The 24,443-nt window shown below is 37.7% G+C and overlaps 3 protein-coding genes across 3 annotated transcripts in view; 1 reads left to right on the forward strand and 2 right to left on the reverse strand.

The window, feature by feature from the left end:
* Positions 1 to 3,534: 3,534 nt before the first annotated feature.
* Positions 3,535 to 18,473, reverse strand: AK6 (adenylate kinase 6). Its single transcript, NM_001286160.2, has 5 exons — positions 18,237 to 18,473; positions 16,134 to 16,226; positions 6,902 to 6,960; positions 6,649 to 6,794; positions 3,535 to 4,067 (listed from the first exon to the last, which is right to left on the reverse strand). The coding sequence occupies exons 1-5, from the start codon at positions 18,262 to 18,264 to the stop codon at positions 3,875 to 3,877; spliced, it is 519 nt and encodes a 172-aa protein (NP_001273089.1). The 5' UTR covers positions 18,265 to 18,473; the 3' UTR covers positions 3,535 to 3,874.
* Positions 14,109 to 16,232, reverse strand: TAF9 (TATA-box binding protein associated factor 9). The gene is made up of 2 exons (XM_073802180.1): positions 16,134 to 16,232; positions 14,109 to 15,151 (listed from the first exon to the last, which is right to left on the reverse strand). Exon 2 carries the CDS (start codon positions 15,132 to 15,134, stop codon positions 14,337 to 14,339), a length of 798 nt encoding a protein of 265 aa, XP_073658281.1. The 5' UTR covers positions 15,135 to 15,151; positions 16,134 to 16,232; the 3' UTR covers positions 14,109 to 14,336.
* A 99-nt stretch (positions 18,474 to 18,572) lies between the features above and the next one.
* RAD17 (RAD17 checkpoint clamp loader component) overlaps positions 18,573 to 24,443 on the forward strand; it is a 31,828-nt gene continuing 25,957 nt past the window's right edge. Inside the window, exons 1-4 of the mRNA XM_033852918.2 lie at positions 18,573 to 18,724; positions 19,950 to 20,053; positions 21,957 to 22,214; positions 22,751 to 22,834. Coding sequence (XP_033708809.1) covers positions 18,709 to 18,724; positions 19,950 to 20,053; positions 21,957 to 22,214; positions 22,751 to 22,834 — 462 coding nt within the window. The 5' untranslated portion in view covers positions 18,573 to 18,708. The remainder of the gene's footprint in view (positions 18,725 to 19,949; positions 20,054 to 21,956; positions 22,215 to 22,750; positions 22,835 to 24,443) is intronic.

Genomic DNA, 24,443 nt, shown 5'->3' on the forward strand with positions numbered 1-24,443 from the left:
GACTAGTTATCCACATATCAAAGCTTATTATCTTAAGACACTCTTGAGAAACTGAATAAATCACGTTAAGAAGTCTCATTTAAAGAAATATAAAATGATTCAAAATTTGCCACACTTTTATCTCCTTCAGTTTGGTTTAAATCAGCCTATTTAAACAAAAAGTTAACAAGTAGGTTTGGATAAAACCAGAGACAAACAGTAAATAGGATTATTTTTAAGACCTTTTTCAAGCAACTATAAGATGTTAAAGCATTGTCACTAGTTTCACATGAAAACCTAGGGCTGAAATTAATAAGTATATTAATATTTTTAAGATTCTCATAATGTATTAGATTCCATTATTTCCTTTCTGTTGAAGGAAAATCTTTATTATTATGAGCCCATGTTAGTGTTAGGATGGATAATTATTAGCAATCAGTTGACAAGCAAGAGAATTTAGTGAATCCCTGTAGTGAAAAGAATATTGTCTTTTCAAAACAGCCATTAGTGGGAATTCCCTGGCGGTCCATTGGTTAGGACTCCATGCTTCCACTGCAGGGTGCGTGGGTTTGATCCATTGCCAGGAAACTAAGATCCCACAAGCCACGTGGCCAAAAAAAAAAAAAAAAAAAAGCAGCCTAATACTACTAAAAATAACAACAAACACATATATCGTGCTTAGTATGTGTAAAGCACTGTTTGTTTCGTCCTTATAGTAGTCCTCTGAAGTAGTAGTTGTCCTCATTCTATATTTGATTTGATCGCACGTAGTACTGGTAAAACCTTTGTGATAGTATCCTACTAGTCTGGGTAAGCTTTCTTCTCCATACCCATCCTTCAAGGACCTGCATCCTACGTCATGTATCCTTAATTTTTTTCTTTTATTCTCTCATTATGCTAGAACCTCCAGAAGGGCACGTATCACAATCTACTATTTGTTTAAAGTGCCCATTTGAGTGTTTATCTTCTTTGTGTACTAGATTAAGATCATCTGGGGCTTCCCTGGTGGTGCAGTGGTTGAGAGTCCGCCTGCCGATGCAGGGGACACGGGTTCGTGCCCTGGTCTGGGAAGATCCCACGTGCCGCGGAGCGGCTGAGCCCGTGAGCCATGGCCGCTGAGCCTGCGCGTTCGGAGCCTGTGCTCCGCAATGGGAGAGGCCACAACAGTGAGAGGCCTGCGTACCGGTAAAAAAAAAAAAAAAAAAAAAAAGATCATCTGGAGGTCAAGAATTTATGTTAGGAGGACTTCTGCACCACAGTGATTTGCATGGAGTCTACATTATAGGTAATCTGTTTATTAAAATGAACCTTTTAAATGTTATACTTGCATACAATTTATCTTCCAGGAATTTACTTGATAAACCTGCTCATGTGCAAAGTTGCATACGCATTAGGCAGCACAGCTCAGTGGGTAAGAGCCTAAGATGGAATCCAAACTGATAACTTTGCTGTGATCTTAAGTCACTTAATCCTTCTGTGCCTTGGTTCCATCACCTGTAATGACAATAATAATACCTACACCTCAGACAGTAGTCATGTGAATTAAGAGTTCACTTTTTGAAATGTGCTTAAAACAGTGCCTGCCACATAGTAATATATGTGCTATTCTCTTTTTTGTATTTTTTTATTGAAGTATAATTGATTTACAATGTTAATTTTTGCTGTACAGCAAAGTGATTCAGTTATACATATATATAGATGGTTTTTTGTATTCTTTTCCATTATGGTTCATCACAAGATATTGAATATAGTTCCCTATGCTATTCTTTCTTATTATTCTTGCACCATTTGCAATAGTAAAAAGCTGGAAACAACCTAAATGTCCATCAATAAGGGACTCAAACAATGCAAAGATGCTCAACATCATTAATCATTAGAGAAATGTAAATCAAAACCAAAATGAAATATGACTGTACATCTACAGGATGGCTATTAGATGAACAGTAGCAAGTGTTGTCAAGGATATGGAGAAATTAGATCCCTAATACATGGATGGTAAGAATATAAAGTAGTGCAACCGCTCTGGAAAAGTTTGGCATTTCCTCAAAATGTTAAACTCAGTTGCAATATGACCCAGCAGTTTGCTTCTTAGCTATATCCAAGAGTTGAAAACATACGTCCACACAAAAACTTGAACACAAATGTTCATAATTCATAATAGCCAAAGTGGAGGCAACCCAACTCTGCCACTGATGGAATGGATAAACAAAATGTGGAATAGCCATACAGTGGAATATTATTCAGCCATATAAAGGAACGAGGTATTCGTAAAGCTTCAACATGGATGATCTTGAAAACACTATGCTAATTGAAAGAAGCCAGACACAAAAGATGACATATCATATGATTCCATTTATATAAAATGTCCAGAATATGCAAATCTATAGCAACAAAGTAGATTAGTGATAGCAAGGGGCTAGAAGGGAAGAATGGGAAGTGACTGCTAATAGGTATGGGATGTCTTTTGGGTGGGGTGATGAAAGTGTTACAGCATGGGATAGTTGCACAGTCTTGTGAATACGATTTTAAAAATGGATTGTACACTTTAAAATGCTGAATTTTATGATATGTGAGTTCTACCTTAATAAAGTGAATGAAGAATTGGAAGGTCTGTATGTTCTAAGATGGTATAATATCCAAAATATATTAAATGAAAAAGAAATTACAGAAGTTTGCATGGTATGCTACCATATGCTTAAAAAAAAAGTACACACACACACATGCTTTGCAGGCATAAAATCTCTGAAAAGATACACAGGAAATGAGTAACAATATTTCCTAAAGGGAGGGAATCTAGTGGTGACTGAAGAACAGGGTGTCCTGGAAGGGAAACCTACCTTTCCGGTACACATCTTCCTTGACTTACAACGGGGTTACTTCCCGATAAACGCATTGTAAGTTGAAAATATCCTAAGTCAAAAATGCGTTCAATACACCTGACCTGCCAAACATCACAGCTTAGCCCAGCCTACTTTAAAAATTTTTTTTTTGGCTGCGCCGCGCAGCATGTGGGATCTTAGTTCCGAGACCAGGGATGGAACCCGCACCTCCTGCAGTAGAAGCGTGGAGTCCTAACGACTGGACCACCAGGGAGGTCCCCAGCCTAGCCTACCTTAAACATGCTCAGAATACTTTCATTAACTTACAACTGGGCAAAATCATCTTAACATAAAGCCTATTTTATAATAAAGGATTAACTATCTCTTGTAATTTGACTACTGTACTGAAAGTGAAAAACAGAATGGTTGTGTGTATCAGTTGTTTACTCTCACGACCACCTGGCTGACTGGGAGCTGCGGCTCCCTGCGGCTGCGCAGCGTCACAGGTATTGTGCTGCACGTTGCTAGCCCAGGAAAAGATCAAAATTCAAAGTACGGTTTCTAGTGAACACGTATCACTTTTGCACCATAGTAAAGTCGAAAAATCCTAAGTTGAACCACTGAAAATTGGGCGCCATCTGTATACGCTTTCGTACCTTTTGAGTTTTATACAAAGTACAAGTATTACCACTTCCATTTTTTTAATTTAAAGAAAGAAATAAAAATGGAAGACTGATGCTTTATCTTTAGTCTAAGTTTTATTTTAAGAGATCATCTTCAGTTTCTTCTGTAATAAAAGATATCCAACCATTTGATCAGATTTATTCTTTAGCAACTGAAGCATTAAATAATTACAGTTTTAACTCTCAATCCTTAATACTACTATTCATTATACTTGAGATTGTTTAGCTTTCTCATGGAGAAAAAAAACTAAACATAAACCTTTATACTATCCACCTATGAGTCCAACAGCACAATTTCAATAAGAAAGTTGTACTGATACTGATAATTGAACAATTTATATGATGTCAGCAGAGAGGTATCAAGAGTGATTGTAAAGTGGCATTCTTGTTAAGTCAAGAGCTATGATCTTTGACCCACTGCTCTATCCATTTCAATATCTGATTGATATTATCCTCTAGATCTTCTGGTTTATTGCTCGGCAACTGATGCACTATTTCTTCCTTGTAGGATCCCAAGGCTTCTTCATAAAGAACTTGAAAAATTTCACACTGAATATTGTCTTTTAGTTTCTTCTGATTATAACCCCTAGAAGGCAAAGAGAAGATAAACAAACTGAACGGCATTAACTGGAGTTTTAGGAACAGACTAGAAACTGGACACTTTTGAACACATGAAAAATCACGCAAAAATACTTCTTGTAGGCTCTTTACCTAGAGAAAACAGATTGGCTTCTGTGACTATGAGAGACTTCTTTGACAAGAGAGAGGGTTAAACTAAGGACCAAAGTTTAGCTTTGTCTGAGACTTTTTTCCCTACAATCTGTCAGCCACTCAATTAGCAAACATCTACCTACCTCAAGCCAGATGCCAAGCTATGAGATAAATAGTCTCTAGCTATGGTCCTAAATTTCAAAAGAGTTAAGGAGTTAAGATATAGACACATAAAACAAATAGATGGCATATAATAAAATAAAATGCATATGATAAGGAATAGCATATACTGATTGGGTACTTGATCACACAGATGTATCTGTACTTTACCAATTCCAAAGACATTGAAAAAATTATATAATCTTTATGCGGATGTAAATTAGCCAACTCATTAGCTAGTGAAAAAAGATAAGGAAAATTCAAACTCAAATTAGTTAAACTTTGTAACAATCAAAATTAAATTGAAGTACTTAAAAGATGATTAACTTTATGAAAAAACCCACAGAATGGGAGAAAATTTCTGCAAATCTTATATCTGATAAGGGACTTACGTCTAAAATACATAAAGAACTCTTGTAACTTAATAAATAAAGGACAAATAACCAAATTAAAAATTGGGCAAAAGATCCAAATAGATATTTCTCCAAAAAAGATATACAAATGGCCAATAAGCACATAAAAAGATGCTCAACATCATTAGCCATCAAGGAAATGCAAATGAAAACCACGATGCAATACTACTTCACATCCACTAGGATGGCTACAATCAAAAAGATAACAAGGATGTGAAAATACTGGCGGCTTCATACACTACTCTTGGGAATGTAAAGTGGTGCAGCCACTCTGGAAAATGGTCTGACAGTTCCCCAAAAGGTTACATAGTTAACATATGACCTAGCAATCCTAGTCCTAAAGAAATTCAATACCCAAGATAAATGAATGAACATGTAATGTTCACACAAAAACACGTGTATGAATGTTCATGGCAGCATTATTCGTAATTGCCAAAAATTGCAAACAATCCAAATGTCTATAATCTGATAACTGGATAAATAAAATATGGTATATCCATATAGTGGAATATTTGGCAATAAAAAGAAATGAAGTACTGGTACATGCCATAACACAGATGAACCTTGAAAACGTTATGCTAAGTAAAAGAAGCCAGACACAAAAGATCACATTTTGTATGATTTCATTTATATAAGAAGTCCAAAACAGGCAAATCCACAGAGATAGAAGGTAAATTACTGGTTGCTTAGGACTAGGGACTGAGGGGAAATGGGGAGTGACTGCCAATGGGTATGGGTTTTTTGGTGGGGGAGGGGTGATGAACATTTTTAAAAATTAGTTATAGTAATGGATATAGAACTCTGTGAATATACTCAAAACCACTTAATTGTACACTTCAAATGGGTGTACAATTCACATGGTATGTGAATTTATCTCAATGAAGCTTTTTTTAAGGTGATTAACTTTGTAAGTTTTTTCAACGGTTAAAACAAGACTACTTTCTCATAGTTTTTTCATACTTTAGTCTTTAGTTATTTACATAAAATAGTAATTTTTAATAAAAATGTTAAATGGTCTTTTAGAAAACACATATGTACCGTATTTTCTCTATTACTGCTCTGTTCAAATATTTTTAATGGCTTTTCCCTGACTAAAGAAAGATGATGGAAGTTTTAGGTATAGCCCCAACCTAACTTTCCCTATGTATTTGCCACTGTACTTTTTTGTGCAAGAATCTGCGAGTATCCCATCCAATGGTGCTTAGTCAGAGCTGACTATAGTCAGTGAGAACCACAAATTCTGAACCTGAAGTTAGGCAAACTTCTGGAGTTTTCCTTCTGGAGACTGCTTTCTAAATTCCTGTAAAATCTCCTCTTTTCCACAGTTTGAATCAAAAGACAGTGGGAAAATGTCTTCCATAAAATTTTGCTTTTCTGGTTATTCTGGATTAAGTCTGATGCTCTCCTGAAGGGATGAACTCAAATATATTGTGAAATGTTAATTTATCTTGTTAAAGGTTGTAAAATGTTCATTTATCTTCAGCTTTTCATAAGCTTTCCCATTTCTGTTGTGAGGATGATTTGAGTGGGTAATGTTCATTCCATAGCAAAGAGTATGTTATTGGTTTGGCTGTTTTCCTATAAAAGTTTTACATTAAGGAAAAAGCATGACTAAGTAGGGTTGATATATAGTACATTCTACTGAATCAGACTGTCAGTTGAGGTATTCATTTACTCAGAAACTACTGCTTGCGTTTTATGAATGCACCTTTTTCCGTTAGTTTCAGAATGTTGGTACCGTACAGACTTGGTTTATAATAAGACCAAAATAAAGTAGTCACGTTTTCAAATAGAACCTTTTATGATGTTCATGTTGGCCAACTTCAGGAATCTGAGTAAAAGTTTACATAATACTTTAAGGATTCAGTGTTCTTCCTTCCTTACCTAGTTTCAAGTCTGTTGTACAAAACACTGTTATCTGTTTTCAGCACAAATACTATATGAAACCAGCGTTCAGGGAAGAAATCACAACCATGGTAATCAACAATAACTCCACCTTCACTCATTTGGTTTTCTAACTCATCAACTACCTGTAAGAAAGGGGAGAAAAAAAAAAGATGAATACTCTTTAAAAAAAACTGAGGTCAACTTTCCTATAAATTTTAAATGTATACTGTATAAAAAAGATTGTACTTACTCTGTCTTCATCTAAAATGGGACAATCATACTCTTCATCATAGCCATCATATAACTGCCCTAAAAGAGATTTACATTGGCATATTAAAGTAGTATTTTCTAAGTAACTTTCAGTAATTTTCAATTACTCTTAGAGACAAGGGAGGGCACTAATACAATAGATGTCATATGGACAGCATATATAAAGAGCAGTATTGATAAATTAGAATTTTGTCTAGAAGGAAACTTGGATAACAAAATACCTGAAAAAGAATGAATAATAGCCAACTTCAGAATTTGTGGGGCTATTAGTAGAAGAGAACTAGTTTCAGTGAGCTACAGATTGGTGCGAAGAGGGGACACATGGATACAAACACTCGTACACACATTAACAGGAGATTAAGTTCCAAATTTATTAGGCCAAGGATATGAAACTTATTAAAAGGAACAGCAGGTTCTTGATTCCAGAAATGAACCCTTTGTCACTAAGGTCACATCTTCATGGGGTTTGGGGAAGGAGAGTCAGTACCCAGATGCTCCTTCACTTCTAGAATTCCAGCATCCCCAAAAGCCAAGGGTTGAATATCTTATTTCAGAAGGTAAAACAAGAATGATGGGGCAGGCATAAAGAAGGCAGATTTAAATCTAACATAAGAATTTTTCAACAAATTAAAGCTTCCTTTCAAAGGAAGTGTGTCTTAAGGAGGTGAGACATACCAATCCCACTCTCACCCTGAATCCCTAGGAGGTATATACTCTAAGGCAGGCTTAGATCATTCTTCTAGCCATCTCGAAGAGCATGCTATAGTCTTCCCACCTCTTTCCCCTTAATAGTTTGGCACAGGTTGAGATGAGCTTCAAAGGAGCGTGAGTTCTGAAGTGACGAAGGGGTGGTCCTGAGGGTTTGTGGAAGGCACAAAGGCAGTTTTAACTGTCTTCCTGGAGGGTCTGTGGGCTGATTCTGGGCACATGAACCATTTCTCTAGCATCCTAGTGTGGCCTCTGACTTCTTGGGTTACAGTTCAGTTACCAGAAACTCTTACCAGCTAAAAAGTTAAACTGTCTTGGTATGGGGAAAACTGGTTAACAATATAGAAACTAATCTAAACCCTTACTTTACACCACAAACCCTAGCTGAATTAAAGAGCTAATTTCTTTTTTTAAATTTCTTTTTCTTTTTTTTTTTTTTTTGCGGTACGCAGGGCTCTCACTGTTGTGGCCTCTCCCATTGAGGAGCACAGGCTCCGGACGCGCAGGCCCAGCGGCCATGGCTCACGGGCCCAGCCACTCCACGGCATGCGGGATCCTTCCGGGCCGGGGCACGAACCTGCGTCCCCTGCATCGGCAGGCGGACCCCCAACCACTGTGCCACCAAGGAAGCCCCAAGAGCTAATTTCTTAATTCCAAAGATAACTAATGGAAAATTAAACCTACAAAGGTATGATACATTTGAGTTTGTGAAAAAAAAAATAATTGATTGAAACATATAAAATGTTAAATCTCTGTTCGATGAAAAATAATATAATTAAAAAAAAATGAAAAATGGCAGGGAGAAATACTAGGACAAAGGACTGAAATGTAGATTATATAAATACCTTAAATTCAAAATAACAATAAGTAGCTTAAGAAAGAATAAGAAAAAAATTCACACAGGATGGAAAAGATAATTAGTAAACAATACATGAAAAAATACTGTACTTTCCCAGCTACTAAAGAGATGAAAATTTAAATGAGGCTTTTTATACCTGTTATAGTAGTTATACATGCATTTAGTAAACTGACTCTGGAAACGAATAATTTTTAAAAGTAAAACGTTATACCCGTTCAGAGATTTCTTTTGACCATTGAATTTCAAACCAGAAAAAAATTTAAAAAGATGCTGTAAAATGTTCAACAATAGCGAATTAGTTAAATCTTGTTTACTAACTTGCTAAAATATTATGTAATTAAACTTAAGTAAGTAAAATATCAGGTTGTTAAATTTCTGTTATTTTTACAATACTATATATGTGTGTGTGTATATATATATATATATATATTTTTTTTTTTTACAATGCCACAAAATCTAAGAATACCTACAGCTGATTTTGTACTATGTGGGAATCTGGAGTAGATAAATGTTCCTTCATATTTTAAATCCAGACTAGTTAAATCTTTAAAAATATATGCTGTCTAAAACACAGACAACTATAGCAGTATTAACTTTTAGAATTAAAGTCTTTATATACTGCAATGCTGAAATGCAGGATTTCTTAAGTCATGTGAATACATATTAATAAAATAGTGTAATCCAAGCTTTCCAACATTCATTTCAAAAAACATTTATCAAACACCATGTACCAGTAATTACAGAGATAAGGAAGATATAATAGTGAACAAATTGAACAAGAAGACCAACTCAGTCCTTCCCGCGAAGAGTTGACAATAAAATGGGAGATGACAGACAAGTAACCTGGAAATTGTAATATTTAATGCTGTGGATCATGGTGCTCTGGGAGCAATAACATGGGGACCTTTTAGGTTAGGAACATAAACTTGGGATATTAGAGGAGGCTTCCTGAAGCAGGTAACTTCTAAGTGGAAACTTGAAGCAGTTAGCTCAGGAAAAAAAAGGTAGGTAAGACGATTCTTAACAGAGAAAACAAGATATTCAAAGGCAGAGAGACTAAGGAGGGCAAGCCTTTCAAGGGAGGAAAAGTCTTTCAGAATAGTTAGAAAATAAGTGATAAGGGGTCAGGGGGATTAAGGCCAGATTAAAAAGGGCCTTGAGGGACTTCCCTGGTGGCGCAGTGGATAAGAGTCCGCCTGCCAATGCAGGGAACACGGGTTTGAGCCCTGGTCTGGGAAGATCCACATGCCGTGGAGCAACTAAGCCCGTACGCCACAATTACTGAGCCTGCGCTCTTCAGCCCGCGAGCCACAACTACTGAGCCGGAGTGCCAGAACTACTGAAGCCCGCGAGCCTACAGCCCGTGCTCCACAACAAAGACAAGGCTCAGCAGTGAGAAGCCCACGCACCACAATGAAGAGTAGCCCCCGCTCACCGCAGGCAAAGAAAGCTGGCACGCAGCAATGAAGACCCAACACAGCCAAAAAAATAATTAATTAAATAAAAAAAGAAAGACCTTGAAGGCTGCACTGAGTTGTTTAGACTTTATCCCAAAGCAAAGGAAAATCATTAAAGCATTTTAAGCATGAAATGACATGATTAATTTCAAATTTTTAAAAATCATTTTGATTTCTGTGTGGAGTTGGAAGGAAGCAAGTCCAGAAGAAGCATGGATACCATATAAAAGCTACTGCAGAATTTTAGGTGGTAATTATAACCTATACTCCAAGGAATGGAGAGAGATGAATTCTAAACTTTGTTTCAAATTTCCAAAATGAGGAAAAATTTGTGCTACTTTAGAAACTTCAACTGGTAGTCACATTTATAATTGTCTATACAGTGGATCTTCATACGGCAAAGAGGAAAAAAAAGCTTGATTTCATCAAATTATCGAAACTTAAATCAGTTTCCTAAACAAAGTTTTATGATTTACTTAGATAAATTACTTGCAGAAAAAAATTGATTGTGGAGCCGGTTAAAAGGCTTAAAATGACCTTCTTACCTTAAAAAGACCTTCCAAGCTGTCATTAGTCAAGCTATAAAAACATGACCTTTCCTTTAACTGCCATCCTATCATTTATACACTCACGTGAAAGCCGTTCTTTAAAGCTAACCACATAGAGATGCTAGTCATCTATTTTGCATCTATACTAATGCAATTAGTATAAGAAGTTAATTGGTTTAGAAGGATTGGGAGCTTTGATACCTGGCCTTTTATGCAAAGAGAGCAATGAATTCTGCCAAGAGAAGTTAGCACCAAAAGATGCGGCATTCGAGTAGGGCCTTTTAAGGAACTGTTTATAAGACAGATGAGGAAGGGCATGTACAGGTAAAGGGAATAGCATGTATAAGGACATGGAGATGGAAGACTCCCCATGCGTGTGAAGAACAATAGTGCACTGTGGGGGGCTTCCCTGGTGGCTCAGTGGTTGAGAGTCCGCCTGCCGATGCAGGGGACGCGGGTTCGTGCCCCGGTCCGGGAGGATCCCACGGGCCGCGGAGCGGCTGGGCCCGTGAGCCATGGCCGCTGAGCCTGCGCGTCCGGAGCCTGTGCTCCGCAACGGGAGAGGCCACAGCGGTGAGAGGCCCACATACCGCAAAAAAAAAAAAAAAAAAAAAAAAAAAAAAAAAAAAAAAAAATAGTGCACTGTGGGTAGACTTAAGGGGACATAGGGCATAGTGGCTGCAGGGAAGGGCTGAAGGTAAACTGTGGCCAGTTCATTACTTCATTAAGGTGAGTGGCCTTTATCATTAAAAAGTTCAAGTAATTTCATCCCCTCTCCCTGCCCGCCCCCTTTTTAAAGGACATAATGATGGTGTACAGAAGAGGGAGGGAAGAGATACTGAAGAAGAGATTCAGCATGAATGGTCTTGAGAATGGTATAGCGGTACCAAAGGGACACAGCGTTAATGGTCTTAGGAATGGGACAGGGGTATCAAAGGGATTTTTTAAACTATCAAGATTAGGAGACAAGTGCATCTGTGTAGTGTGTAAATGCGTTTTTAGTGTGTGGGTGACAGGAATCAGGAATGGGCAAGCAGTCACGGATGACTTCAGAACATGTGCTTTTTAAACATTAATTTGGAAATATGTGGGAACTATCCAGATGGTTAAATCTTGTAGATGTCTAGATGTTGGGCTAGGGTTTAATAATAAATTTAAGAGTTATAAGTAAAAAGGACTAACTAGTCCTGAGTCAATGAAATTACCAGAGGGAGGGGCAGGATTACAAGATGGCTGCAATGAGTTCACAGGGGAAATAGGTATATATGGTGGGAAGGAGAGAATCAGATGAAAAGATTGGGAGAGCAGTGTTGGAGAGAGGACAACGGAGAAGTTAGTTTCAAAGGCTTCCAGTGGTAGTTGATTCAGGTGAGGGAAAAAAATGCGATACACATAGGTTAGAGCGGGAATGGCAAACTTCTTCTGTAAAGGGCCAGACAATACATACTTCAGGATTTGCAGCCTAACCTAGCTAGTGGCTCCTACAAAAACAGCTGCAGCTTGCCAACCCCTGCCTTAGAAACACATCAAGATTTTAACTGTTGAGGGCCAGATATTTGAAATGCATCCAATGTCTAGACATATGAGCATCCTGGGGTTAGGCATAGAGGCTGAAGACTGATAAAACTGGTGGCAGGAAAATTAAGGATGCTGGTAGAAGTTTAATTAAATGATTGCATATGGGAAAGGACATCAAGTGAGGAATGCGAGACTGGAAGAACAGGGGTAAGAAAAGCAGTCTTAGTCACTCCACATTCAGGACTCTCCATAGTTTTATTAAGCTTAATTCCCCACCTAATTTTTCCTCCTTTAGTTCTAAATGTCATAAAGAAGGTCTCTTACAAATAATACAGCCATTCAACATGACTACTAGGATGGCAATAAACTCCATTTAGACACATTTGTTTAAAACCATTTTGTTTTTTGTCTCCTTACTTATAGCAGGGTTTCTAAACCTGAAATACTACTGACCTTTTGAGCTTGATAATTCTGTTATGGGGGTGGAGGGCTGTCCTGTGAGTTGTAGGATGTTCAGCAGAATCCCTAGACTCTACCCATTAGAGGTCAGTAGCAACCCCCCCCCACTCCAGTTATGACTACCAAAATATCTCAGGTGCCAAATGTCCCCTGGAGGGCAAAAATCACCCCCTGTTGAGAACCACACTGCTTTACAGAAGATTGCATGGTTTCCCTTACAACATATTACCATTTGGAAAAAATGAGGAGGCTGAATGCCTCAGACTATTTCCTAGTAAGATTTTCAGATACACTCAGATGGCATAGGAGGGAAAAAATCTGGTACATTTTGAAATCACTATAAAGCACCTCATCTAACACATGTCAAATCAGATCAGAAATCCTTTATCTGGCATAATGGGAGGGAAAAAAAGCTCCATTTTTCCTTTAAGGCAGATTCTCATGAAATAATCTCAATAAAATACAAAGAGGATGGTCAGGACCATGCACCATCAAGTGTACACACATCTTTTGAGTACAAGGAGACTCAGTGAAGAGGAAAAGGAGTGTCTCACAGTGGAATATCCCTGGTCTGGTGTTACTGTTGCTCTCAGTGCTATTCACGACAGATTATATAGTAATTTCATTAAGTTTAGAAATATTGAGTGGGTGAGATGAGAACTGGAAGACATGACTGAAATTGACTGACGTATGTAACTCTGAAATCACTTGTCAAAAACAGTAAAGTTCAACAGGCAAAGGAACAAAACCAGATTTCATATAGGTATAAAATGGAGAATGTCAAGCTATGCACAGTAGCAAATAAAGACCTAAGTTTTATTAACTATAATTTGAATGCCAAACCTGGATTAAAAATATAAGCATGATACTAGCTTATAGTATCAAGAATATGACAAGCAAAGATGCACAAAAATTGACCTGCAAAAAGGAATAATGGGAAAAAACTTCAAAAAAAAATTTTTTTTTAAAGATGTTGGGGTAGGAGTTTATTAATTAATTGATTTTTGCTGTGTTGGGTCTTCGTTTCTGTGCGAGGGCTTTCTCTAGTTGTGGCAAGTGGGGGCGGCCTCTCTTGTTGCGGAGCACAGGCTCCAGACGCGCAGGTTCAGTAGTTGTGGCTCACAGGCCCAGTTGTTCCGCGGCATGTGGGATCTTCCCAGACCGGGGCTTGAACCTGTGTCCCCTGCATTAGCAGGCAGACTCTCAACCACTGTGCCACCAGGGAAGCCCTAAAACTTCAAAAATTTTTAAGTGGTAAGATACTGGGAGCCACAGCAAGGGTCCTTAAATATATCCAAAGGGATAGAAAAATGGGACCTAGGAAGAAGTCTGGCAATTGAGAAAGATAAATCTAAATGGATGAGGATTCGCTATAAATAAAAATCCTGACCAAGTGGTCTCTCTAAAAAACAGACATGGTATACTTCAGCAATCTGAAAGAATGGCCCGTAAGAGTGACTTACACACCAGAGATCATACTATAACCTAAACATGTGAAGACACTAGAAGTGACTATTGGTAAGGAACAGACTGCAACAACTTCAAGCTTTTGCAACTGTTATTTCTGTTGGTGATAATGAGGCAGAAAATTGCATCTAAAAATGTAAAAACATTATCGCCAAAGTACCAACAATCAAATGGATGAATTACAACTTTATTTTTTACACTTAAAGGCTGATGAAAAACCATTACTAATCCTATTAAAGAAAATCCAACACAATATCTCAATTGAAAAGTATGGTAACCATATTTACTCATTCAATACTATTTTTCTAAAACACAACATGGAAACATCTAGCGTGCATGTTTAATCTCAGTACAATGGATTCAAAACCAAGTATACATGTTACATGCATCAAGGCTAAATTACAAATTATCATAGTCATCATCATCATCGTCATCATCATCATCATCATCTTCACGTTTTCTTTTCAATGCATTTGATGCTTCACTGGCAGTATTCTGTGATGACACCATGTTAGTGGTAATAAGAATATTTTTGGACCCAATTAGTGATGGATTAATTAGAACATTCTGAACTGCTGATGTTGCAGGAATTGAGGCTTTTACAGCTGGGGATTGTGAAGTGGGCATCTGTACTGTGAACCTTTGCCCTGTGAGGGACACTGGAGTCCCTACTTTAGTTGAAACAGACATGGTTTGTGGGGTTGGTGTGCCAAGCGTGGGAGTACTTGGTCTGCTAGTAACTGAACCAACACTTAACCGTGGAACTGTTATTCTTCCCGCAGAAGTAGATGCCTTTTTTTGTAAGGATTTAAGTCTATAATTTGGAGCAGTCAAGCAATATCTATCAGGTGGCAATCTAGGACCTGAATATGGCTTGATTAATGGCAAAGGGGTTTGATTCCTTTGCCTTGCAATATCTAATAAAAAATCTCTTGGGGGAGGAGAGGTAAAAGACTGGTCAGCACGACACTGGATGGCCAATCGCACATCATCTGCATCAACAGTAGCCTTCTTAGCATGACTTGAATAAATTTTTGCATCATCTAGAATTGTGGTCACATATCGGAAGGCAAACTCCAACATCTGATTTATAACTCTTGGTTCATATTCTGTAATCCCCATATCCTTCAGGATTTGTGCCATCATCTGTGCATCTTTCGGCATGCTCTTGGGAGAAGCCATCTTGCCAGACTCCATGATATCCGGTGATCAGACTTTAGATCATTTGAAAAAAATATGTACATTAGATCAAACCTGAAATAGTTACTTTAGTAGCAACTGTCAGGAACTTTAAAATTTTAAAATACATGTTAAATTTTTAAAAATATAAATTAAAAAATACACTAAATCTTTTTAATTTTAATGAGGCACATTTAAAGTTCCCTTCACTTAAATTTATTTTCTACCCATTAGAGAATATAAAAAGATGAAGACACAAATAAGGGAGTGATAAAAGATTGGGGAAAAACAGGGTAAAATAACCAAAAACATACAACATTTTAAAATATGTGCAGTTGGGGCTTCCCTGGTGGCGCAGTGGTTGAGAGTCCGCCTGCTCATGCAGGCGACACAAGTTTGTGTCCCGGTCCGGGAAGATCCCACATGCCGCGGAGCAGCTGGGCCCGTGAGCCATGGCTGCTGAGCCTGCACACACTGTGCTCCGCAACGGGAGAGGCCACACCAGTGAGAGGCCCGCGTACCGCAAAAAAAAAAACAAAAAAAAAACCGTGCAGTTGCTTACAGGCATGCACCTACAAACTAATCTAGGAAAAGACCATAGGACAGCCATGTCCTACTGCCTGAGTTCAAAATCATGTCCTTCCAGTGAGCTCATATACTCACTGTCTCCATAGATATATATGCTTAGCACCACCCTAACCTTTACGTGTTTGCCCAACTCAAAAATACTCTCCCTCTTCCTCATATTCAAACTGTCCTAAGTCTAATCTTCCTGGAAGCTATCCCACTTATTACTGTCCACAAGAACTGCTAGCCAACTGCAGAGGGGATGTAGTGGTCAAAATAACTAGGACAAAGCATGAGACAATATGTTCTATTTCTATGGGTCCCCAACAGAGCATTAATTCCTTCATGGCAATTTTTCTCTGCTTTTTGTACCTTCTCACAAGTACAGTACTAATACTCCATTATTCCTTTCATTTTTTTAAACAAATCTAACACCAAAGTGCCCCTTACCTTCTCGTGCTAAATCACCCACATTAACGTATTTCAGTCCTGATCTTGATGCAAGTTCTTTGCCTAGCGTGGTTTTTCCAACCCCTGGTGTACCTGCAAGACAAGCCACAGAAAAATACTGTTCATGAATACTTATTAGACTTTAGCCTCTAATCTGCCTTCTTAACAACTGAAAAGTTTCCTAATTAGCAATCCTATATAAAATTACACACACCATAATCTAATCAAAACTACCCAAAGCCTGCTGAATATCAGAATTTCACCCAGTGTATCTGATTTCACCAGGAGTGGGGCTTGGGAGAATCTGATGACAATTACAGACTGTCTGCCACCACCATGGAAATTCCCAGAATAAAACTAGCTACCTCAAATAAACTGTCATCATTTATTTGCTTTAGTTTAAAAAAATTAAATTGTTCATGGAAAAAAGTTAAGCAGTATGAAAGAATATCCACTATACTCTTCCCTAGAGACAACCAGTGTAAACCACTTTCTTATGTATCTCTCCAAAGAAGTCATATACATATGTTTGTGTATACATCCATATATATACAAATATATGGCAGCATACTACACGTGTACATATACACACATTGCGTGCATACATACATACACACACCATATATTTCCTTCTACATAAATGGCCATACTATACATTGTTCTTCACCTTCCCTTTTTTATATTTGTTTCAAGATAAATAATCAAACACTTAATTTTCAACTTGAACTAACGCCACTGAAATTACAACACCTGATCATTATAATTAAAGATAAAAGGAATTGGGCTTCCCTGGTGGCGCAGTGGTTGAGAGTCGGCTGGGCCCGTGAGCCATGGCCGCTGAGCCTGCGCGTCCGGAGCCTGTGCTCCGTAACGGGAGAGGCCACAACAGTGAGGCCCGCGTACGCAAAAAAAAAAAAAAAAGGAAGGAATAAGTCAAGTCTACCTATAAGGGCAATAACATTTTTACCTCCAGTCCACTATAATACACCAAGTCTGAATCCTCAACTCACCATGTTTTCAATAAAACGCTCACATTTAGACTTTTGACGATATGGCTTAATAGTAAAAAACCAAGACACTGTCTGACCCAAACAAATCAGATATTGTAAAATCTTCCCCTTAAGGACGCTTAAAGGCTAAACAGTAACCTGTTGAGGTTAATCTGCTACTCTCAGACACAGACAGGACTTGTGCGCTGCCAATATGCTTACGTTTTGTTAAAGGATAAAAGTTGGCTTTGATCCACAAACAGCGCCTCAAATTTTATTGTGCTGCAACAGCATCTACACCCATTAGATTTTTCCAGGAATGCCCTATGTTGCTATTAAATACTACAATTTAGTAAACATTTTCAGAGTTAAACGACCAGAAATATTTTTTAAAGTCGTTATGCGGCATTTTACTACCCCTCACAGGTAACAAGCGCCCTGAGTATGGATCCAAAGACCCAGAAAAAAACCCACGATCAGCCCGGGAATTTTACAGCATCTCTACGAGAAACGACCAGAGATGCTCAGTAGATACCTTTACTTCTTAAAACACAAAGAAAAAGCCCCTGATGCTAACTCCGCAAGCGTATACAGCAAATTTATCACCCCACACCGCAAACATCCGAACCCCTTCATCGAAATCTCTCAGATACAAAGGGAAAATAAGAGACGGCCCTAGAGGCCTAAGGACTAAAACATCCACCATTAACGGATCTACTAAGGGCCAAATATTGCCTTACCTTATCTCGCTAACCACGCAGACACCCCGCCAAAGTAAAGAAGCAACAGACATTTTACAGACAAAAACCTGATTACGAAAGATTAGTCAGCTTGCCAAAAAAGGGAACTGTATATTATCTACCTCTCTCCGCCTCACCGAGTAGCCAACCTCTGAGCAAAAGAATTAACGTCCGTCGTCCCCTTCCCCCAGCCTCGTGCAAAACCGTCGCGAGGGCGGGGGGTACAGGCCCTGACAACTACAACTCCACGCGACCCTCGCCGAGCCTCGCAATAGAACGCTAAGCGACCCCACTTCGGGCTTTCCAGGCCCCAGGGCACTCCGCGCCCCGCGCCAGCCCCGCCGCCCACCACAACCCCTAGTGCGCCCCCTGACCGGTGAGCAGGATGTTCGGAAGCAACATGGTCCTCGCCGCACTGGCTCCCGACGCCTCCGCACAAGAGCCCTACACGCTACAGGGAGGGGCCGGAAGGGGAGGGTAACGGCAAGCGCCAGTGGCGCCGGGGTACTCGAGGCCTGGAGTGTCGCTCGCGACCCACCTCCGCCGCCTCGTCACCCACCATTGGTTACCTGGCTTTCTATGACACGCTTCCATCGCAGTGTACGAAGTACGAGCACACGTCGGGTCGGCGCTTCCGGTTAGGCAATGCGCTGGATGCCTAAGACAGTAGCTCCTTAGGAGGCCCCGCCTTTCGGGCTGTGTCGCGGAAGCGCCGACCGACCTGGAAGGTCCCCGGGAGGCGGGACCTCCAAGAGGGTTCCGCGCTGAGCCCGGTTAGGGCTGGGTGGCTTCCCTTGCACCTGGAGCTGAGCCTGGGCTCCACCGCTCCTCTCGGCCCACGAGGGGATGCAGCTACCGGAAGGTAAGGCTGCCGCGGCTGGGGCTGCGGTGTATATATGTCGTAGAGACGCGAGTCCATCTCTGCCTTCTCGCCTTCCCAGACTCTGATGGCTCCTCCTCCCGACCTGCCCATCCCATCTGGGGATGAGACGGGTCGGGGTGCAGAGCTCTGGCCTGGAGCCGGGGCACGCGAGCTCATCTCGGCTTTACCTTGACTAGCAGTATTACGTTGGACGAATATGTGAGCTTAGTATCCCCAGTGCAGTGTGTAGGATGGTGGTGGGTTTGCTAGACATACTCTTCAGGTTCTCTTCTATCTCTGACGTCTCATTTCAGAAACCTGGTACCATCAAGGACAATTGCCTGCTTTTTCAAGGAGGTAACTGTCAGTCTTGCTTTCAAAGAGCGACTAGAGTCCTGACTATAACAACAGTCTGCGTCTTTTATTTCGAGCTGCCAACTCTGTGTTTTCCACCTATGTATCTCTTTGAAACCGCAAAGCAAAAACTTCTCTAGCCGTGAACAATTTGTGTGTGTGTGTGTGTATGATTTGTTTTCTAGGGTGTGGAAGTATTTACACATAAATTATGTGTGACTCCAAACTATAAAGCTCAGCTTACAGGTTTGTAGACCTTAAAAAACTTTCCTTCTGGCTAACTTAAAATTGGTGAGTTCACTACTTTGTACAAACATTGAAGAACTATGAAAGTCAGAAAGCAGTGTTGCCAAAAAATTTCATAATAACGTATTCAGATAACAACAGTTATAGAAAAAGTTTACTGTAAGATATAAAGTCTTTGTCCAAAGTAAGTGATAAGTCTGCATTCATTGTATGGTGCTTTTTTTGTTATTATTTTTGAAATTTTGGAAAATTTTTTGAAATTTTATAATTTGAAATGTGGGGAATTTTAATTTTCAGTATGAAAACTACACAAATAAAATTGTTTAATTTTTCTTAATGACAAAAGATAGGTTCACAAATGTGTAGTTTTTCTGTTTTCTCTAATACATTATTGAGTTTGTAGGAAAAACGTTACATCACCACAGATAATTTGACAGTTATAGTCATTAAAAGTAAAATTTATTTTAGTATTTTGATTTCTTGCTGCATGTATGTTTGCTGTGTTCTCTTTCACTAGTTCTTGAGCCTTAACTTTATCATGTCGTTGATTTTTATCAATATATATTAATTATTTCTGTTTTACAGTTTTTCTTAATTTGAGATTTTTTTTCTTTTTTTCCGCTAGGTGAATTATACTTTAATGTACTACAGGTTGTATACTACGGATGGGAACTATTAAAGTTTATAATGTCAAAAACTTTTCTTAGACCAAAGGCATCTTCCACAAAGGTATGATACGCTAAAATGGCCATGTGATAACTGCCCAAAAGGAGTTATAAATTTTTATATGTGTTCCCAATGACTTATTACTGCTATGAGAGTAATGGTGCCCAGTATTTGTTGTAACTAGTGATCTAAAAAGTTCAAAAATAAATTGTGAAACAACTGTACACTGAAAACACAACCTTAATTTTGAAAAAATGTTTATTTACAATCCTGGTCACAAAGAAAAGGCTGAAAACTCTTGAATGAAAGAGCAATAGAAGAAAAGGAAATACATGAGCTGTAGTTGGTGTTATAGCTTAACAACAAGCCCTGCTTCTTAGAAATTAGGTGGTTCAATGTGCCAGTTCTCAACAAGGCTAGCGGGTGGGTAGGATGGGTATCAGACAGTATACTGAAAGTTAGCTGTTTTCCTAGTGGTGGATCTGATTTTTCTCTTACTCTAAGTGAATTATTTAACTTTGCTGTTTCTCTTCCTCTTCCTCTTTTTTTTAAAAGTAAATGGAAATCCATATTTACATAAGAAAACTGTAAAATGTATAAGTAACATGGAGATTGGAATCGCTAGATCAGAATTGCTATCAAGAGTTTTACTACTACTAATATTTTTATGTACTCTTAGAAATAGAGGAAAGGGGCCAAAATTGTAGTACTAGTAATAGTCTTTTTAAAGAGGAGGAAATAAATTGGGTAACTATGACTAAAATTTTTTTTCCAAAAAGTCTTCATTTCTTTACCCACTGCTGATCATAATTCTAGATTCTGTTTATAAGAGGAATGAAGTTTGATTTCACATTCATAAAATACTTGAAAGTATTGCTTCTCCTGAGCCTACTTTCAGCTCCAACCTCTGTTTTTTGTTTTGTTTGTCTCCCAGAAAGGAGCATTGTCAAATAAATGGTTCACAACTATGGCTGAGTATTCTTCAAGGAAAATATAATCTTGTTAGCCAGGCAGGGAATTACAAAAGTCAGGTACTAAGCTAGATTTTTTTAGATTTATACTGTTGGAATGTTAAGAAAAAGTCCACTTTTAAAATTCTAATTATTAAAAAAAGAACGCTTTTTAATGCTCAAATATTTTTAGGTTAAAATTGCTTAATTTAACATTTCTCTGTGTGTATTCTTACAAAGGATTTTAAAGAAAAGGAAGTGTTGGAGGGAAACGTAGAGGGGTTAATAGTTTCTATAGACTAGAAGACCATGAAATAGAACTCACTGATTTTCCTGCTCTATTAAACTAGTACTCGTTTTCCTAAACAAATCTGACAAATAACCCTCCCTGGAAAGCCTGCCTCCCTTTCATAAACATATTAGTTGCTTCATGAGCTGAAGAAAAATATAATCAAGTCATAATTACAAACTATTCATAGTGTCAGTATTCTTAGACCTATCTTCACATATCTCAAAGCCGATAGGGATTATTTGAATGTATAAAATGGTTCTTAGTTTGTGAATGTATTAACCTGGTCAAGGCAGAAGTGTTACTTTTCTTACTGCTCTACATGGTTAAAATAATGCCTTTTTTTCTTTATTCTGTTTTACTTCTTTTTTTGGTAGGTAATTTTAATATTTGTGTTTAATATTTGTGTGCTACAAATGAGTTTTTAAAGTATCAGTCTAATCTTTATTCTGGGAAGATTATAATTAATAAAAAGAATTAAGTTTGTATTCTATATTCATTTATATGACATCCATCATTACCATGGTCAAGTAGATAAGTATACATTTATGCTTATTGTAAAGTAGAAAAATGACTAATACAGAGTCAATTTTATTTAAAGAGCTAATTTGTGAGATTTTTATTTTAAATGTTACAAGTATAAGAATTTTTTTAATAGAGTCGTTTAGTTATATAGGGAATAGATGCAAAAAAATGTAATAGTGTTTACATGGTTTCTTTTTTTCAGATAACAAACTGGGTAGACTCATCATTTGATGATTTTTCAGAGACTACAAGCATCTCTACTATTACTGCCACATCATTAGGTGTGAATAACTCAAGCCTTAGAAGAAAAAAGGTGCCTTCCACAGTAGAAAGTAGCAAATTTCCAGCTAGAAAAAGAGGAAACCTATCTTCCTCAAAGCAGATTTATGGTCTAGAAAATTCAAAAGAATATCTGTCAGAAAATGAACCATGGGTGGATAAATACAAACCAGAAACGCAGGTAATAAATGACATACAAACAAGTCTACGTAATTTACTTTCAGGAAGGAGAGGGATGTGCATTTTCAGATATTCATAAAAATCTTTCTGCCTAAATGAATTAGGAAAAAAAAAATAATTTCTAGGTTTTTTATATTCCAAGTCTCAAATTTTCCCAACAGTTATTCAGAAGGTATACCATTGGTTATTTGTCTTCGATTTAATTTAACCCCCAACATAGACTTGATCCATTTAATTTTTTGCTAAATGTAATACCCCTCCCTATTTATTCCCTTCCCAAAATGTATAACAGGATTTTAAAATATTTTATAATTGCATATGTGCCTCAAATTTTCATATATTGGGGTCAGTTTAAGAATAGAATTTTTCCATATCAGTATAAAGAATTGAATTAAGTATAATCAAAAGGACCTTTTTATTACTATATCATGTTACTTGTTTCTAGTTTTTTTCATTAAAAATATGTAGATTAAACCTGTGCTGATGTATCAAAAAATTTTGAGTTAAAATGTTTTACTTTAAACTTGAAAATTTTAGCATGAACTTGCTGTGCATAAAAAGAAAATTGAAGAAGTTGAAACCTGGTTAAAAGCTGAAGTCTTAGAAAGGCAGCGCAAACAGGTAACTAAATAAGAAATGTGTTTAAAAATATTCGGCCTCAAATGTTTCTCTGGTTGGTTATAAGAAGTTAAAAACTTTCATGTTGACTTTCTCATAAGTCCAGATCACCTGCAGTAGAAAGCTGTCTGACCTTACTACTTCTTCGTCATTAAAAGACTCAAGAGACTTTGCATTTTCCCCTTGACTTGTACCTCTTTTTCCCTCTTATATATAAAGCATAGTAAACCATTAGGGGGCTAATATATTTAGCATATCAGATTATCTCACACTAAAGCAAGCAGGCAAATTACATATTAGTTTTTGTATTAAATATAACCTAAAATAGTCATTCATCCTACGCTTATGTTTTTTCTTTCACTTCCTAATTCCATAATTACCCTTGGCTCCCAAGCTAGAATATTCTCTCTCTCTCTTTTTAAATTTTTTTAATTTTGAGATTCTTGAAACATAAAGAAAAAATAGAATAGTAAGTGAATATTCATGTACCTGTAAAAATACTCATCATTTTCACCCATGAGTATTTTAATGTAAATTATAAATGTTTGGCATTTAATTCTCTAATGTTATCTAATGCTCTGTTCATAGTCACATTTTTCCAGTTGTCTTTTATATCTGGTTTGTTACAACCAGTATCTAATCAAGGACCACCCATTACATATGATTGTTCTATCTCTTAGGGCTTTTAAAATCTAGAACAGTTGCCTTCACCTTCGCTGCACAGCATGACCAAAAAATAAATAAATAAATAATAAAATTAAAGTGTAACTGGCTCTTCTCTAGGTCCAAGTATACAGGCCCTTATTTACTGTAGTTAATAAAAGTAAACAAATGAGCAAGGATTGCAGCCCACCATTATACGTAGGGCATCTTCCCCTGATAATTTTTCAGTTTTAACTTTTTTTTATCAGATTTACTGAATGAGGGAATGTTACTGGGAGCTGCATCCTCTAGTCTGTCTTTAGAGTCCTGTTCCTGGTAATATGTTTCTTAATATACATTTCTTTCTTTTTTTTTTAATTTTTGCGGTACGCGGTCCTCTCACTGTTGTGGCCTCTCCCGTTGCGGAGCACAGGCTCTGGACGCGCAGGCCCAGCGGCCATGGCTCATGGGCCTAGCCGCTCCGCGGCATGTGGGATCTTCCTGGACCGGGGCATGAACCCGTGTCCCCTGCATCGGCAGGAGGACTCTCAACCACTATGCCACCAGGGAAGCCCTTAATATACATTTCTTAAAGAATCTGATATCTAAACTGAGGTTTTTCCATAAGAATATTATACTTATATAATATTGAAGTATATAATCCAAAGAGAGGTCTGTATTAAGATTGTATTTTATGAGTTCAGGTAACCCCTAAAAATACTTGTTTTAGACATTACCTCTTTAATCTAGCTGAAATTGTTTTAATTTGGCTACTGAGTAGTCCTTGGGAGGAACATAATGCAAGAATTGAGGAATTATCAGAAACTATGCTTAGAAGTTCAGGAAATAAGATTCTCTTATCTAAAGCTGGTTTATTCCAGCTAGCATCGTGAAATTTAGTCTGCTTATACCTGACATTCAGTAAATATCTGTAGAGGTAATAAATATTTAAAAAGAATATTCATACATA

This window comes from Tursiops truncatus, chromosome 3 (genome assembly GCF_011762595.2).
Source record: "Tursiops truncatus isolate mTurTru1 chromosome 3, mTurTru1.mat.Y, whole genome shotgun sequence".
Taxonomy (NCBI): Eukaryota; Metazoa; Chordata; class Mammalia; order Artiodactyla; family Delphinidae; genus Tursiops; species Tursiops truncatus.